The 19,861-nt window shown below is 30.3% G+C and overlaps 1 protein-coding gene across 1 annotated transcript in view; it reads right to left on the bottom strand.

The window, feature by feature from the left end:
• LOC125064232 (transmembrane protease serine 9) overlaps positions 1-16,370 on the bottom strand; it is a 28,078-nt gene extending 11,708 nt beyond the window's left edge. The window contains exons 1-6 of the mRNA XM_047671178.1: positions 16,245-16,370; positions 4,572-4,646; positions 3,006-3,108; positions 2,621-2,687; positions 2,344-2,470; positions 1,808-1,877 (exon numbers count right to left, since the gene is read on the bottom strand). Coding sequence (XP_047527134.1) covers positions 1,808-1,877; positions 2,344-2,470; positions 2,621-2,687; positions 3,006-3,074 — 333 coding nt within the window. The 5' untranslated portion in view covers positions 3,075-3,108; positions 4,572-4,646; positions 16,245-16,370. The remainder of the gene's footprint in view (positions 1-1,807; positions 1,878-2,343; positions 2,471-2,620; positions 2,688-3,005; positions 3,109-4,571; positions 4,647-16,244) is intronic.
• Between the last annotated feature and the right edge of the window lie 3,491 nt (positions 16,371-19,861).

Below are 19,861 nucleotides of genomic sequence, written 5' to 3'. Positions count from 1 at the left end.
TATACCAATGCCATGAATATCTTTTTTTTAAAAAAATCTTAAATTCATTTTATAGCCATTTAAGTATCAGGAAGTATCTTTCCATCCACTAAGAATAATATAATATAAAACTTAAACTTAATTATAATTTTTATATAATTTTGAATAATAATCACGTTGTTGACTAATAAGACGTCTTAATACCAACAATCAACCCATATTAATGATCGTGCTCAATTATGAATTTCCTATTATTTTCTTTCCTCGAAGACATTTTCAAAATTATCACAATCTTCTATGAGATAAAGTGAACATGCTACTTCTATGCATTCAATGGAATTGCGAACACCAAAGTAGGGAAATTTATCTCAATGTCGTCATTCGTGATATTGTTTTTTTATATTACCCAATCTTCAAATGAGCCTTTCGCCAATTGTTTTTTAAAATACGATACGAATTTTTTTCCTCTGCCTCGATAACAGTAAAATGTTGTATCGCTTATAAAAAAAAAATTCTGCTGTATTTTTCTGATCCGAGATCCGAGATCTTCTTTAAATTATTTTTGGTTCAATCTTACACAACATGCACGATGGTCTTATTGTAACGATAGTGTTAAATTCGGGTTTTATTTTTATTACATATGGATAATTTAGGTTCGTTTGAAACAAATTACATAATAGATGTAACGTAAAATTTTAGTGCGTTTTTTATAACTTATATCCAAAAATATATTTGAAGAAATAAAAGGACCACTTAAACATTATATCTGTTACCACTTAAACGTAAAAATAATTTCTACTATTCCTTAGTCAAGTAGGTTAGTAGAAACAAATTTGAATCTTCGTGTTATGCGATTCAATTTTAATGTAAAGCTAAATGGAACTAAAGGTTTGAAACGTAGATTGTACCGAGAAGATTCGGACAAGTATAATATCCTTTTTTCAAATGAAATATATCAACTACCAAATTACAATCATTTTAATATGACTGTTCCAATGATTTAACACAAAGACTATAATGAATGAGTAAAACGATACACTATAGATCTTATTTGGATTGGCATTTCAGGTTGTTTTGAAGCAATCATTTTAATAGTATTCATTGTCAATTTGGTTTAAGAACAATTTTCTATTGCTTAGCTATGAACTACTTTAATAGTTATATATCACACCTAAAGACAAATTAAAAAATATCCATATCCAAACACATGCATACTTAAAAGGTGTAACGGTATTTTGATATTTTAATATGTTATTACTATATGTATCCACCAAACCGTATTGAAGATACGTTATCGAGTAAGCAAGTCCATCTGTGTGACATTTCTAGGCTGCTACCTTAACTTCATATGTATGTACGCATAAATGAGATAAAAGATAAATTCTACTAACCATGTAATACAAATATATATCATCAAACCAAATATATTTCGTTGACGTTATTTCGAATAATTTAATTTTATATAATAATATATAGAATATATTAAAATCATGTCATGATACGTAAAATTACAGCTTAATTTTAGAAAATTGTAGATATAAATACATTTGCTTTTATTTCCATTCTTAAAAAGATTCGCATGACGAAATTTTAATTATACTTAGTGATAACAGCCAAAATTATTCATTACAAAATATTAATTTTAATAAATCCCTTGTTGATCCTCTTTTAAATATAATCCGTTACGAGATTTTTTCACAGAAAATACTTCATGTAAACTTTAAAATTGAGTTTTCTCGCCTAAAATAATTTGTATTTATATAGGTAATAAGATTTCGACTATACAATATAAGTACTAGTCGTCCATAATTAGGATATATTAATTTACCATAAGTATATGTTGTTTGTCATTTCCTTGCATTTTGCTCGGCTTGTGCGTCCGACGTAAGACACCGCAACTGTAAACATTAATCAGACTAATCTGTACACATTAATATATATTAGTTTATTTACAAACAATACTAGATTCCTTATTAAGAAGAACCGAGATAGTACAGTGGCTAAAACGGGCGTATCTTCGCTTGGAAAAAGCGGGTTTAAAACCGGCCCAGTAATTGTGAGAAAATCTGCATGTGTGGAATAGAATCCTGCCACCTACGTATCTACCAAATTTGGTGTAATAAGCTTCAAGCCTTCTTCTCGATAGAAGAGGAGGCCTTAGATCAGCAGTGGTACTTTTATGTGTTGTTACTTTACTATTACGTATAAAATAACATTATTGACTTATTTTAAATGTAACGGGCTCCACCTAAGAAAGTAACAATCTATATAATAAAATAAAAGTATTGCTTAATATAGAATATATCTGTTACAATAAAAAAAATATATATTAATGTGAGCAGTACGCTTCTGCTATAAGAATACCTTGCGACTTGTATTCGGAGCGAATCTCCACAAATGTGCCGATGTAAGCAGTGCCGCCGCCTCGTTTTGTGACCACCGAGGCATGCACTCCAACGCGCCCATTCAGAATACGAAGACTTTTTTAAACCTTCAAGTGAAATGAGACTATAAAAGATAACCGCGTTTAACCCACAGACTATTTCGTGAGAAAATTGGAAGCATTAAAATTTAAAGCGCTGCAAAATGAAAACTCTTACATTCATATTATTGAAGATAGTAAAAAAAATATATATCGTACCATTTTCCACAACGTATTCTTTATTTGAACTCTCTAATTTTGCATTCATTTGGAATTCAGGTTCTATCTGAAAACGTATTGTAAAATCTAGTCGATGTAATTCAATCGATATAAAAGCACACGTTAACAATATGACGTTTAGTTAACTGGGTCAACGATTTTTAAACATGTATTTACCACACAATGGTTGCAATGGTTTATATTGAACAAGCAACACATATTTCAATTTGGCAGAACGCCATTTGATTTTTGTGGAAATGCAATGCCACTTGCAATGTCAACAATGGTCCTTTTAAAATTTTATTAACTTTTGTACATTACTGAGATAACAAATAACAATAGGATATCAAATTCAAATAGGCCATTTAAATAAGGTCATACTCACACGATGTCCTCGAGATAATTCCTTGTCGATGATCAGAGACAATATTAACATAATATGAATCCACATCATATCTAATTATTTCTATAGAGTCAGGACTCAACATCTGTTAAACAACAAGCAACTTTGAAATAACCAGTACGGAAGAGAAACGAGGAAATTATTTACATCATCCAGTTTCAATAATAGTTGCGAAGTTAAATAAGATCGTTCTACTGTTAAGCAATTATCTAGAATTTACAGGCGGCGAGTGCAACACTAGTAGACAATTAGAAGGGATAAAGTCTTAACTACATTTCTTTAATAAGATTGTCCACACAATTTGTTGATTATCAAAGTAAGTACTGACTGAGTTTTTTTTTTAAATAAATTAGGCCCTAAAAATGATTAATCAACATTGAAAAATTAGTAATTTATTTATAAGAAACTAGATGTCGCCGGCGGCTTCGATTGCGTTTTAGAGGTTGATTATCAGACGTTAGCTATGAAATCATCAAATACAGTTCAGTAGTAGTTAAGCCGTAAAAACGTAACAGACAGACATTTTTTTTTAGTTATTTTTGCATTTATAAAAGTAAAAGAAACAATTCGGTAAATATATTCGATTTCGTTCTATTGTAAAACATTAATACATTTAATAAAAATGTTAGTCACATTAGGTTATGCCAATAAATAAAATTATTATATATTATTTATTTCAGATATATGTATTACTCAAACATCTGTACGACATCGTAAAGATTTTATGACACCCATTCAAGATGTCTACTTTCGTTGTGAAATTAATTAGAGTCTTATGATTGTTTATCGTATCATGTCAAATTGAATTTATTAACCTTATTTATGGTAATGTAAGTTTTTTTAATAAAATGTTTAATGCGTTAAAATACTGGCATGTAACAATTACACACGTGTTAAATAAATATTATTAATTCATGTTATAAATAATAAACATAATTTACAAAAAGTGGTAATAAATTGACGTCGTGTTGTGCAACATTTTGCGCCTTTTAAATATGAAAAAAATCTGTTTGATCGTACGAAAAATAGCTAAAGTATAGTTAAAGTTGTGTTTAAAATCATTATTAAGTTAAAACATTATTTGTGGTGATCATTATTTCAACAAAACGAATTTTGATTTACAGTTTCCTTTCGTTACTATATTAAAGTCCAAAAATATTGTAATTTAAAAAAAAGAACATCTCAAATGCTTATTCAAATAATTCAATATTTTTCTAAAGTTTCTTTTAATTTTATTATTTATAAATACTTTTTTAAGAATAAAGAACTGTAAAAATATTAAAAAGGAAAGATTAGCCTCGATTTAAATGTCTGTTATTGCGTCTAGCATCTAGATGTTCTTGGTGTGTTCACCAAGAACAATGCAATTAGTAACCGCTAGTTACTCGTTGACACCTCTTATTCAAGTTTACCATTTGTAGATGACATTTATATGGCATCGTGTCATAATTTTATTCACAATAGCATAGACAGACAAATTATATTAGCCAAAAATAGCGATGTGGGTCAAGAAGAAAATTGTCTAACCATAAAATATTTTGTACGTACCATAAGTGTCCCGTTACAGTCGACATGGGTGTTATAAGGAGAATACCAAATTCTGATTATTTTCGTGACATGTACCTGAAAATAATAACTTTCTTATTATTTTTTTTATTCTAAGTAGGTGGCAGTCCAGCGACGTGTCATATATATACAGTTGCTATAGATATTTGCAATTTAAGAATTTATTTTCCGGATGGCATAAAATTTTACTTACGTCGTCAACGAGCTAGCGGAACACCGGAATACTAACTATTTAGTGGTATAATATGTGATGTTGTTATCTACCCAGACGGGCTTTGATTTTACACTTTTCGTTAAAACTCTGTTATATATGATGATGGATGTGTATTATGACATATGACAAATTGATTATATTCAAATCAAAAGAATCTATAGCGATACTGTTATTCTATTACTATAAAATTTAAAAATTATGGATAAAACTTATTTCCCCAAGTAAATACATTCTTCCCTGGGACATTGTAATCTAATAAAATTTTATTGATAATTAATCTTTTGAATAATTTGGTTAAGATTTATGATTTATATATAATATAATAATAAGTTGATGGTAATGTCTTCGGAACAGGTTTCGGTCACGGAGATCTACTCTCATAATCTGATATAATAGCAAATAATTAAAAAATGAAAAACTCAGTTCAGCATCTGCAGTCAGCAACCAACCAGCAACGAGCCAATAAAGAGATAAATATTAAAACCAAAATAGTACTATAAATAGTCTAGGAATCAGCATTGAGTCTTTAGCTTAAACGGTTCGAATGCCGAGTGCCAACATACAAAAACTATCACATAACTTGTCTTAGTCTTGTATTGATATAGCTTATAAAAAAATCTCTAAAATTTATAATATAAATTAAGAATAGAACACAGTTATTATTAGTATTTACAAAATATTGAAAATGTAAATGATCTTTATTTTGATAAGGATACATACTTTTCGAATAAATTGAACTGCGGATTTTTCTGACAATATTACGGTATAAAATCTTGGTATTTTTATTCATTAAATTTGTACAGGCTGTATTTTCTACAAATTCCATTTTTAATAAAATATAAATAAAATATATTTCCACGTATTTACTGACTCGCTTTCGGCAATTTCTTCGTAATTGAATTTAATTAACTGCCTGACTGTAATAACACATATAATTCTTTAAAAAATATGTCTAATATTGTTTTTTTATAGTTTTTCAAAGAAGATCTTGTCTTCCAAATAAAACGTACCTGTGAACGGATTACTTGAAAAAAAATTATTTTGACTGTATAAAAAATTTAATATAAAGTTACGTAAGTATACGTAGCGAAAACAAATCAATAAAAATTACATTCCATCTGTGTTACATTAAAAAATCAGAGTAAAGGTGTTTTAATGTTACAAAAAGTGAAACGTTTTCTGCAATTTTTTACGGGCAATTAAATTGTACCGTAATATATAAATATTGAATGTTGAAGCATCATCAAAAGAAACAGAAATACGTCTTAATGTAAACTTATTACTTGGTTGGGACCGGCCTCTGGTATGCACGGTACTACCTCGGAACAGCAATAATTGGTATTGCTGTATTCCAGTTTGATTTTCGAATGAGAAGGTATATAATAGTGATGTCTGATTGACGGATTTTGACAACGGTGAGAGGGAGTCTAGCCTCTAGAATAAAATAGTTGTGTGTATATAAGTATGTGTGACCATTTATGAATTCTCTATTCCCTCACTCATTTCATGGGAAGGCAAAACGTGGGGATGTGCTAGTACTGCCAACTCAGGCCTCCGACCTAGGGCTACTTTTGAGAAAATTGCGAAATGAAAAACAATTATTTTTTATTGAGGCTGTGGTTTGAACACAATACCTCGAGTTTTGCAAGTCGTAGACAGTATAAGCTAGCCATTTGACTACCAAGACAAATAACAACAACCACAAAATATCTTTACGTATAAAAAAATTGCAACGTATACATGTCTATAACCATATATATTTGAGAGATATGCCATAATTGCGTAGTATTTAGTGTCCAAGTGTAGCAAGTCTTTTTCAATCAATTAAACCCGGCGTACCTGGGCGCACTGGGTGTCCAGGGCTCCGGGGAGTACCCCCCCCCCCTTACCATCACTTGGGGGAAGCGCGTAAAGCGTTCTTCCAGCGAGAGAAAAAAAAAGGGAAGCAAATGAAAAACGACATATTTATATTCATAGTGACTGTCCTTTTTTTCATAAATAACATCAGATCGATTCGATTTTTTATATTTTGTAATATGTAAGTCAATCGATAACAGAAGCGAATAAATGAAGTGCGCGGCGCCGCTTGTACATAAGGTCAGTTTGACCGCATGTGAGGCGACAGATGCCACGCTCAGAATATCCCCGATATCCATATATTCGATTAATATTTTTGGATGCATTTATTCTGCCTTAAAAAAACAATCACCAACAGATTTGAAGTTTATCACATATTTCTTTTTAACTACTGAAGCTCTCGCGGAGAACAAACATTAAGCTTCAAGGACTGATAAATAAATAATATAGAAAAATTATATATAAGATATTATATATATACATACAAACATGTATACTTAAAAAACTGAAAGTTACTTGTCATGCAGTACTTATCTTGCTCGTGTGCATAAATGACTTGATGTTCTTGCATAATGTTTAAGGCCATTTGCCAAAATGATTAATTTAATTGGAACTTCTTATCTAATATTTTTTCAGATTAAATTTCTATTAATTTAATTGATATTTTATAAAAAATACAGCTGATAGATTGCTGCAAAAATCGAATGACTTTTATTTAGTGGAAATACATTATAAAAATACAAGATCATATTACCCAGTTCGGAGGCCCCAGGGTAATGAAAAATGAACCCAAATCATTTCTGTACCAGATCTCGAATTTTTGGAAGCCTTATTCTTGTGAAGTATAATTGTGCGCTATTATCTTTTTCTATTTAACTTGTTACTTCCTTAAATTCCGATAAGATTCAAATAAATGACATTGTAGTTTTTAACGTTTCCCGTAATTAATAATATAAAAGTATTTTTTGTGAATACAAATGTATTATGAGTTTATGCGGTTACTTTAAATCCTTCAAAATTGTTAATTTGATGAATCAAATTTTCGATGAGGATTGATCAAAGTCAAGAAGTCGCCACCGCCTTTGAAATTTACGCCAAAAGAAATATTAATCATACCTTACATCGCCAATGTGCCTTGGGAATGTTACCTTGGGAATTAAGATGTTATGTTCCCAGTGGTTCACTCAAACATTTTAAACACTATAAATACTGATTGAAATAAAACTAGTTTTTTAACGGATTTAATCGCGTATATTAATTATTTTATTTTAACATCCCGACGTTTCGTCGTCGTTTTCAGTCTGCCCGTGACCACGAACACTGCAAAGTGCTCGAAACGTCGGGATGTTAAAATAAAATAATTAATATACGCGATTAAATCCGTTAAAAAACTAGTTTTATTTCAATGTGTAATAATCGCGAAAATCTAAGACAACACTATAAATACTGACTCACTCACAACAATACAAGTATTGCCGTTTATCATCAAAATATGTGATAACGGGCCGTATCTACCTGGACGAGGTTGCACAAAGCCTTATCCTGTAGTTATTACAAGTAGGTATATAGTACCCAAAAAAATATTTGTATAGGAATTAAAAAAAGTTCATATTTATATAGAATAATTAGTCAGTTTAGGCGATTTAAGTTGTATACGATATTTTATCTTTCTGTTTTTTTTGTCGCAAATAAATTGCGTTACGTAAACGTTTAAGTAACGCGATACTTTTCTACTATTATATATGAACGAACTATTATGTAAGAGCACACTCGAAACTCACCGCAAAGTACGTACGAGAAATGTTAGAAGGCGATATGCGACATTGACCAAAATTAATTTAAAACTTAAAGGATACACGCGCCAATATGTCATCAATCGATCAATGATCAATGTATCATCGTAAGTCGGTTTTCAACATTTCACGAGTGAGGTACCTACAAAGTTACTTAACTTAGTTATTTACTTAGCACTACATCAAATACCATTTAACTGTCAATAGTGTATTTATGTAACCTTAGTTCTTAGAATAAGAGAATAGCAAGCGGTTAAATAATAACTATTGACGTTGGTGGTACAAAATAAAGTGTCATTAATTATTCTCCTACACGATTATTCTATTCTATCTCCTTACACAAAGTAAAGTCTTAGTTACCATAGGCGGCGGGCACAATTCCACGTCGGGGCCCCCAGGGGGGCGGTGATTAGGTGCAAGCCCAGTTGATATCTGGGTCTGGTCCAGGACAAAAGACGGAACTTCGAAGAGCATTTTGTCTAAATCGGCCCTAGATTCCTCAACGCCGCTGCCGCCTTAGGTCACCCTGCTATCCAAAATAGGAGAACCAGAAACTGTCCTGGACGGCTGTGACACTTTACATTCGTGAGATTTGTCACAGGCATCCATCAGCCCTAGGTATTCCCGGAAGTGTACTGATTCCGAGTAGAGGCGAGAACAAGCGGCGACGGAGCAGGGTTATGAGGTCCCTTTAACAGTGAGACGCAGGTGCGTACCAGCTACGGTTGAATCGGTAAGTACCTGCATTGTAATAGCCAGGCGGAAGGTGTCGCCCTACTGCCATGAATACGGTTCGCTTCTAGACACGACGCGCCATACTCTGATGGATTTTGGTGGAAACTCCAGTGGCATTATTTGGCGGCAATTATCGTCGAAGGCCTTTCGCTGCCGAGTCTGATAAACGTCATGCTCTTTTGAAGAAGACCGGGTAGATGGCGGCGGCGCTATGCACTTGTTCTCCCCGTGTGTGTTTGTCGTGGTCATCACGGTAATATGAAACCAGTAAATGCGTTTTTTCGCAAAAACAAAAAAAAGGTGACAGAGATAATGATTGTGTAAGGTATCAGATATAGTACCAAATTTCAATCTTTATGGGCGGTGGGCGCGACTAAAGGTTACTAAGAAGAATAGGGTTACGAGGCTACGAAAATTTGGTTTACGAATATTATCGATAGGTCAAGGGATATAAAGGGTTTGCCACGCGTCTATACTTAAAAGGGTGAAGTGAAAATATTAAATCTGTAACTGCATACTTATACTCGTATAAAATATTAATAAACAAATATAAAATAAGTTATGAAAATGAGGAATGCTTATTGATTTTGTACATGGGTTTTTTACGTTTCCTTGTAATGTATGAGCAGATCCATGTTTTTACATAGAGATTAGATACATTTAAAAAGAAATCACTTTTTACTACGGACAAATTCAAATTAATTTATTTAGTACAGAAGTATGCCACTTATTTATTGGTAGTCGAAGTAAAAACTACCACCGGTTCGGAAAAAAGGGGCCCCTTTTTTGGACCTTAGAAGAAACAGCAAAATATACGCAGCGTTCTTTTTCTTGGATTATTTTTTACATTTGAATTGAATGCATTTCATTTCCAAAGTTTTCTATTACCCACGGACACACAAATTTATAATAGCCTAACCTTTATAACACAAACATTTCTATACATTTTTTATTTATTTTTTAATTACCAAAAGAAGCAGCCTTAACGCTTTCTGGGTTCTTGTTCTAAAATCGCATCGCAAAAGAGAATAATTTCGCTCTCATAACTTTTAATTTAATTAGTTACGGAAACCGTACTTTGAAAAAATGATGTAACGTTTTTAATTAATCGAAATTTAGTTTTCATTAATTCCAATCTAGATAAATAAAAGTTTTTATGCAAGAATAAATGTGGGCAGAAGTCGATTTAAAAAGTATAATTCGTCGAAATTAAATAAACATCAAAGAATATGTCAATTAACATCCACATATTGCAATTTACTGTAACCTTGGTTTCTTTTTATAGGCGGTGAAAAAACACTGGATATTTAGTCTGCTCTTGTATGATCGTCTACAGGTAACCAGTGCAGCTACAGACACCAATACGTAAAGACGTCGAAGATATCGAAGAAAACAATAAAAAACTATTATATTTATGCAAAAGTGATTTAATCAAATATCATAAATCACCATTCAAGATTCTTTATCTTTATATATTAAAGCCGCCAGGAGTATTTCACGTTTGTGATTGTTTGTGTATTCACATATTTTTCGAATTCTAAATGAAATAAAATTATGTCACGTGGCTAGGCAACATGGTAACGTTAATAATATAAAAAATCTGATCTTTTCTATTTATTTATCTTGTCTTTAACAACCGTAAGGTAATTTAAGGGCTAAATCATTTATGTTTAGCTTTGTAGATTATAATGCTTCATTCAATTATAGGTACGAATTGAATTTGAATATGAATTTCAGATTTAAATTATAATATAATTTAAGCAAACAGTTATAAATCATTTGTAGCGCAACTGTCGTGGTAACAGTAACAAATGTTGCTATATTTGATTAAGCTGTTACGTTACACGTTTTGAATACCTCATTGTTTTAGAGGCATATTTTACGCATTTTTACATAAATAAGCAATCCACACGGGTTAAATACATGTATAATACTTTAAAAGTATGACAAGTTGGTCTAGCTATTGGGTACTTATTAGGGCTTTTTCTAAATTAAATTATTAATGGCAGCTCCGAATTTGGATTTTGGTACTCATACCTTTCGTTCCTCGAAAAGCACATGTGACAAATTCGAAGTCCCATCGAATTTTGTGAGTGCACCTTTTGTGCTCACTCGTAGAGTAAACTGTAAACTGTATACTTGGCTAGTCCCTCCTGATATAGACCGCTTTTGCCGAAATTAGCGGATAAGATCACCATCACCATAATCACCCGTTTGTACAAGAAATATTTGTAACAAATCCTACTAAGGTATGTAAAGATCTTGATACCCAATGAAATTCAATTTATAATAAAATTGGATTGTCTGTTTGTATTATTAAAATAACCGCTTTTTACTAAATGAATATGTATGTTCACACGGTACTTATACCAAAATAACATTTTTTTAAATTTTTATCTGTCTGTGTGTTCCGGCTAATCGCTTGAACGGCTGGACTGATTTTGACGGGATTTTCACTGGTAGAAAGCTGATGTAATAAAGAGTAACTTAAGCTACAAAAATAACTTTTTTGTTAAATTCAATCGCGCACGAAGTCACGAGCTCACATTATATTTGTATAAAAACTAGTATATTAATATAAAAGTCCTGTATCCACAAACAAATTATGGAAATTCCTAAAATAAATCAAAAACTTTCTCACTTTTATTAATTTATAAATAACCTAAACTAAGGTTCTTACCCCAGAAATATACCTGCTATACCAAGATATCAAATGTCCACAAATTAATTTATTTCAAGCTTCAAAGACAACCTTCTAATACGACAATAAAATATGCCATTTTTGAATAAAAACATTGGTTCGTTTAACATTATTATACTATTATGAAATGCAGCAATTAATCACACACTTGCCGGAAACTTTTAATTTAACTATCGGTATGTCTCTAACGCAACGATCGGTCGCGGATCGTTGGACGCGATCGTAAATCTACGCATCTTCGCCCAACCACGACCAACCTTGGACAAAATACTATTCGTCACTTGCATAAATTAACCATTAATTAACTTTATTGGCTTCAAACATAAAAACTGCGTATCCACGAAAATTAATTTATGACCATAAAATTGCGAACTATCATCCGCATCGTTGGTTACGATATTACTAATAATATTTTAATAGTTGATGAAGTTTCTTTTGCTCAATACACGAATGCCTTATTTTAAAAAAAACAGTGGAATGTCGATAGCTTTATTTATATAGGTAATATAATAGAAAAACCAATTTGTCTAATAAATGGATAACAATTTCGCAATCTATACAAGACCAAAAAATAATAAACTCGTAATTTAAACTTTTGATGCTATAGCAACACTGCCGGAAATTTTCATATTATCTTAGGTGTATTATTTTTAGCTGTACGTTACATAAAACTTTTGTAAACTACGTAACAGGCATTTATGTTGGTTTATAATAACACATGTTAGATTTGCGTTAGTTTACCGCAAGTATTTCGTTTCAGACACTTTATTTCAAAGCATTGTAATCGTTTGTCATATAATATGTTATGGAATATACAAAATTTAATTGCAATATAAGCTATGACCGTGACTCGTTTCGTATAAAGTTTAACCTTGGAGATAGATTTTTAACTTTTTTATCAATAACCACGCCCGCGTCTTGTTACAATGGAATCCATCCGGAATACATACAGCATCGTATGAAGTTTCCAAACAATTAAAAAATATAATATACGAGGACTATATGTATATAGGTATACATTATAAAATATATAATATAATATATGTTAATAGATAAAAGTAATAATTCACAAAAACATTAATCATTTCAATAAATATTTCATAAAAAAGTTTTCAATATTGTCAGGCGGTAGGCAAATTTACTTTATAGTTGAAGCAATTTCAGGCAAACATATAAATGAAATTTGAATTCCATTGAGTTTTCATTTACATTTTATGTATAACTCATTCGAATTATTATTAAAAATAAAAATAATGCATTTATAAAATTTAATAATGCACTATATATTTTCATTTTTTTATTGATAACACTAAACAAGAAAAAGAAGAAAAACCGTTCAACCGCTTCTCCTTAACAGGAGAGTAGGGATATTGAGATATTTACGACGGTTACTGATCTAGATTGATTGTGATTGTCCTTCTGTTAGAATTCAAAGTAAAATATTTTTACAAATACTTAAAAAAAAACTGACAAACGTCGATACAGTGATCTGATTAACCTTGAGGAAGACAGAAATAGTGAGAGAAAATTTATGAGTCGTTATGTTTAACCAATGAACATTAATTAAGGTGTAAGAGCTAATCTACTACATATTCTCAATGACTCAACCTAGCAAACGTCTAGAGATAAAAACCAGGTTAAATACATTTGGATTTTCTCGATAACATTGTTTGACGAGACTGAAGTTGTAAAAATATTTGACAATTGTTTTAATCAATGGAAGGTAAGGATGACCGTATATATTACAAGCAAGTCTTCAGTAGTGATTTTATTTGGATATCTTATAATATATCTAAAAACTTTGCATTTTTGACGCCTAGCAGTCTGCTGCAGTTTACAGTTTAAGCTGCAATATAAGCAGAATGCCTAAGATTAAGAGCCTTGATGAATCAGTGGCTTGAAAACGTGAATCATAAGCGAAGATTAAGGGTTCGAAACTAAACGAACACCACTGAATTTACATGCATTTAATTTGTGCTCGTCCTCGATGGCGAAGCAAAACATCGTGAGGAAGCCGGCATGTGTCGGATGAAATTCTGTCAAGCTAATAATGAACTCTAAACCTTCTCCCCCTAGTTTACTGGCTAATACTTATACTATAATAAATACGTATATTAATTATTTTGATAAAGGTTATTATTGTGTGCTAAATAAATTTAATCAAAGCGCATTATTAAGTTAGTTTATAATTTATATATTTTTTAAATAAAATGAATAATCTATCTTTCCTCAATAAGATATCAATATGTGTGCGCCGAAGACGTTGACATAGTAAGCTATATCTCAAAAAATATATAACATATTATAATCATAAAATATTACCTACATCTGTTCTGAAACAATTATTAATTCAAAATTCCATTCCAATCGTATTAGAAGTTTTGAACACGAAAAACGAATAAACAAAATTTACCTATTGATTACATTAGTAAAATTTATGTACTTTGTAAAACGTTAAATCGTATATTACCGGATAAAATGCCTAAAATAATTATAGGTCATCGATTTAACGATTTTCAATATCAATGTCAAGAGCAAGCACTTCATCAATTTTAAAAATACCAAACAATGGATTTTAAAATAAGAACTGAAAACGTTATTTCAAGTTCATAATCAAACATTCCATAAATCTTCTGGTAATCATCATTCGTTTTCTCTTAACTACAGGATGTTGAGAATGTTGGTAACATTCGCTCTAAGCCTAATATTTACCAAAAAAAAGGTTTGCTTATATTTTTTATGATTTATATCGATAATATTCTTAACGAACCAAGTAATAATTAAATATTTACGTTATTCTATTATATTTTATAAATATATACATATTAAGCTTTTGAATACGATTACCGTTTTTTATATTTAGCTAGCTGGCCTGGCGTCCGTTGATTTTAATACCTATTGATTTTAATTTTATATGTTACTTTGACGGTAATGTATTATGTCTGTAAAAAGTTTTAACTCTACCGAATGGTACAGAAATGCAAAGGCAATCTAATATTAACTAATTATATATACATTTATATATGAATAAATGAATGAATATGTGCTCACGCGGTAGAAAGAAAGTATCCAAAAAAAAAACATATAGTATAGTATAGTATTACTTAATGCGACACCATCTCAAAAATATAAACCACCTATAGCAATATTATCCTTTAAATGAAATCAAATTATATTTATTACGTAAAAAAAAATCTAATATCTACTCAATTCAATTATATAACATTTGTATGGATAATTATCTGTGCATTATCAACAAATACCCGTGAAATGGAGACCACCTATCTTGTTAAGCAAGCTCGAGGCTACCTCGAACGTCGAACTTTACAATTACTTAACAAGCCCATTTGTAAATTATTTAATTTAGATTGCATCAAAACTGAACATAAAATGATTTTAAGATTTTTTTTTATTATAAAGGTTTTTTCCGAAAAATATACGCAAATAAAATTTACGAACCGATAGAGTTTTATCTCTGTTGAAAATGGTAATGATATTGAGCAAGCACAGGACTGCGTTAACGTCGAAGTCTAACATATATTTATTCAATACCTTAGTAAGTACCTCTCTAGGGATATTTATTTGCTTTACATAATTAAGTTGTACAACTTTTGTAAGTAAATACGGATTTTCTAGTTCTAGGTTACTTAAAAAAGTTTTTACTGATTTTGCATTTTCATGAACACTTTTATAGCACAATACAATATATGTATATGGTATTAAAATACGTTTGCAAAGTACATAATACAATTTATGCTATATTATATATCTTGTTTGATATATAATATAGCATAAATTGTATAATTTATGTAATTAATTAAAAAAAATAATGTGTCTTGTTAGCGTGACAATTAATATTTAGCAGGTTAAAAAAGTGTAAACCTTAAAAAACATGCTTAAACTTAATATATGTCAAATATTAATAGTTCTCTCTTTCTCTTTATACCACATTATCCTATACGGTAAAATATCAACGGTAATACAATAATCATTATGCTAGATTGTTTCATTATATCTTTTTTTAAGCGATGCTATTATTAATTTGAACAAAATGTACAATGTATTGCATACATTTAAATTTTTATCACTTTCAAATAAAACGTATATACACATTTCATAAACATCGCTTTTATATCTTTCATTAAACAAGCTGAACTTTAATTTCAACAATTTTTCAATGTCGAAAATAGTGCTCGTATCGTGTTTAGACTACATTGTAATTATAATATACTGCTACTTTTCTATTGTAACTTCATATACTATTCAAATATCTAAATTTAAAGTGTACAATTAATTTATTTTGTGAATTATTTTTTAAACGTTTAAGAAATTATTTGAATTAAAGTTTAGCTTACCCCAATAAATTGGACGTTTATTTCATAAATACACTTTAAATCAATCGTCTCTCGGTCGATCAGCCAGTGATATGCACACTACGATACTTCATAGACATGGACGCAACACGCTTCTAACGAGAGCAATACAGAACTGCGCGCGCGCCGACTATCCAAATCTTCACTAGTTACTCTCACACAAAAAAAATGTAGATAGGTACTCAATTTTATCTTACATAGTAATGTTTTCATTCTAATACAACTTACTGATTAACAAATATAAACTAAAAATAGTTGCGTTATCCAAAACGAAAATTGGGTTAATAGGATCTATGTTAGGACTGATAATATTATCTATTAAGAGTTTGGTAATACAAATATAGCCCTATTAAATATGGCCCTAATCTCAATTTGAAAAGAAAGAGCTACTTAAACAATATTTACAATGACTTTATAAAATATTAAGTTTAATTAGATTTTTATTATTTATTAAAATAGGCATTTGTTTTTATTTAAATTAGGAAAGCGATTAAAAATCTTTAATGATCGCGATAAAACGTCAAAAAGTTTTTCTCATACAAATAAATGAATGTGACAATGTCCGTGTGGTATCTATTTAAGTGAACAGTAACGTATATTCCAAAGAACAATCGCCCAAGGCGGTAGATCCCGGGCGATGATAGGAGGAAAGAACTCTTCCCTAATATCGTAAATAATCTATCCATCAACTATCATAAGCAACCGTTTATCCCCTTTCTTGCAATCGTTTTATGGAATGACAGATCCTGGCCGTATCTAAATATACAACAAATATTATTAATTAATTTAGTTTTCAGTGTTGATAGTACCTGTAAATGCGCTATTGTTGTTCCCACTTCTAGCATAAGCTTTATGTTTAATTTCATTTTTTCATTCATTCAATTTATTGTCAAAATGGGGAATTCTAGAAATAATAATAACATAAATTAAAAAAAAAAGTATTTTTTCATTACACGTTGCTCATATAAAGTTATTTCAATAAATGTACGTATGCATAAATACTGTTTATTGTTTCGTTAAAATTCTACAATACAATTTGAATTAACTTCACGGAATCCTCATTGTAAATTAACGAGAGAGTTCAAAGCCCAATAGATACCGTTATAAATCCGTCATACCGAAGGATCTCATTTGTAAGCCGCCTCGGGTTATAGACGCAAATTTTCTTACTCAAATAATCATTAGTCATTTATAAACGATAACAGTAAAAGTAACGCGCTAATCTCAATTAATTTACTAATTTGATCGCAGGTATAAATAAAATCGCCAAGAAAATATTCAAGGCAATATTTAAAAGGATACCATCTAAATCTTGTGCAGAATATATATTACGCAAAAAGTAACGTGTGTTATCTTTTAAAGAGATTTTTATTAATATGAACTAAATACTTATTTTGCAAATGTAAAAATATCTACAAAATTATGCTATGAGATTCTAAATATGATTATATTAATATATTATATACAGTAATACATATTTGTAAATTAATTCGAATACCTTGCCACAAAAAATCAGTTGATCGTATAAGTATGTCGTAGGTAACAATCGTTACATTAAGTTTCAATTGGAATATGCAAATCTGTTTGGTCGTGTTCATTTTTATTATTTAAATTCAAATAAAGCACAAATTATTATATATAAAAAAAAAACTAAATGTAATCTGTAATAAATTTACTCTATTTTGGATTATAATAATAAAAGTACAGAAATGTTATATGTACACTCATGAACATTTAGAAATAATGCCAAAGGAAATGGTATTAAAAGAAGAAAATTATATACAATCTACTTATTTCTTAAGTATGAACATCGTGATCATTAACACTTTTCGGTGAATATAACGCTATAATAAAAACAACTTCAACAGCAATCTGTAATGAATTCCACAGAATTGTCCTACTTATTTTCTTCTTAGGATTTTTTTGGAGTTAAATGTGACCTGTTACAAAAACAATTTGATTAATATAGAACGAACTTTGTCTGTTTTAAATAAAAGGAAAAAAATAACATTAATAATGTAAGGGCCAACAACGGATCAACAAAACTTATCGTATCTTACTTTGATCTTACTAATATTATAAATGTGAAAGTTTGGATGGATAGATGTTTGATACTTAATCACGACAGACGCTAAACAGGTGTGAAGAAAATGTGGTACAGAGATATATTTTAGACTCATAGGTTACTTTTTATATCTATAACCTACTCCGCCACCCAACCCCCTCCGCACTCCCGACAATTTGAAAATGGAACTCTCATTAATTATTATTGTATATTCGGGACTCTTATAGTGAAAGTTAGTGCACCTGAATCTTAACTGCAGATTGTGGGTACGAACCCGTCAAGCATCACTGATTTTTTTGAGATTAATTTGTGTATATAAATCTCTTGTACTCTGGGTAAATGAAAACGCGGAGGGATACGATTGGGATAGCGTGGTGGAATAAGCTCCTAACCTATCCTCAGATAGACACAGAGAGAAGGCCTTAGCCCAACAGTGGGACAATTACAAGCTATTGATTTATGGTGAAATCATGTCACGTCTTCGTGACATATAATCGTTGGCGATTATATAATATGTATATGAAATAAATGCGTCAAATTCCATAATCGTTGATTACCTGTGGCACGTTCACCAGTTTGCAATAATTTATCTAAATGCCTTCGACGTTTTCGACGTTTAATGTTGAAGAGATTAAATCACGTTTTCCTTGTGAACGTTTGATTATATATCCATTAATTAAGGATCTAGGGAAATTAAATACAACGTACGTACTTACGTACAAATTGTTTCTGGCTGGTCTTATTTAGCAGTCTGAATTATATTGGGTAGTCTTTATTTATTACATCTACTATGAAAAATTTTGAATACAATGTGCCGTTGTTTACTTACTATATATTTATATATAGTATATTTTAGCAGCATGCTAGATAAAAATTTTAAATGAAAATGAATAGTATCGTAAAAAATATTACTGTGTTAGATGTAAGAGTATTTTAATGAGTACATTTATAGTTTTATTTTATAGAAAATTTTAAATTATTTTTTATGATTTTCACATATGAATCGTATGAAATATTTAGAATTCTAACGATTCCAATATATGTTATAACTCAAGGCTTAAAGGATTAGAGTTCAGATATTATGTCCATTGTTTCTGTAGTGACACTGACGCGTAGCATTTAAAAAGAAAACAAAATATAGCCAAGACATTGTCCTACGAGTACATTATCTTACGTCCAGACGATAAGACACAAGTCTTACCGTATGCCCCACGAATTATAAGCTGACGAGTTATGCGTCAATGCCTTCACCTTCAAACTAAAACCCGACACATCGCTAAAGGTAATAACTAAATACTTAGTTATGTTAGTATTCATGATGATTCAAAATAAAACATCTGTTAAAATCCTCTATAACAAATTTTTGTTGTGTTTTTCTTCTCGGTGATTTCTAGTTTTGTTGCAAAACTATTTACTTGGTATAGGCGTGGGTGCGAAGTATTTTATGTCGCGAAGGTAATAAGTTAGAAATAGAGTAGGGACCCACGAACAAACTTTGAATCTACTTAATTCGCTTAAACTTCCTTGAGCTTGC

This window comes from Vanessa atalanta, chromosome 5, assembly GCF_905147765.1.
Source record: "Vanessa atalanta chromosome 5, ilVanAtal1.2, whole genome shotgun sequence".
NCBI classification, from domain to species: domain Eukaryota; kingdom Metazoa; phylum Arthropoda; class Insecta; order Lepidoptera; family Nymphalidae; genus Vanessa; species Vanessa atalanta.
This window is presented reverse-complemented; position numbering and strand designations above follow the sequence as displayed.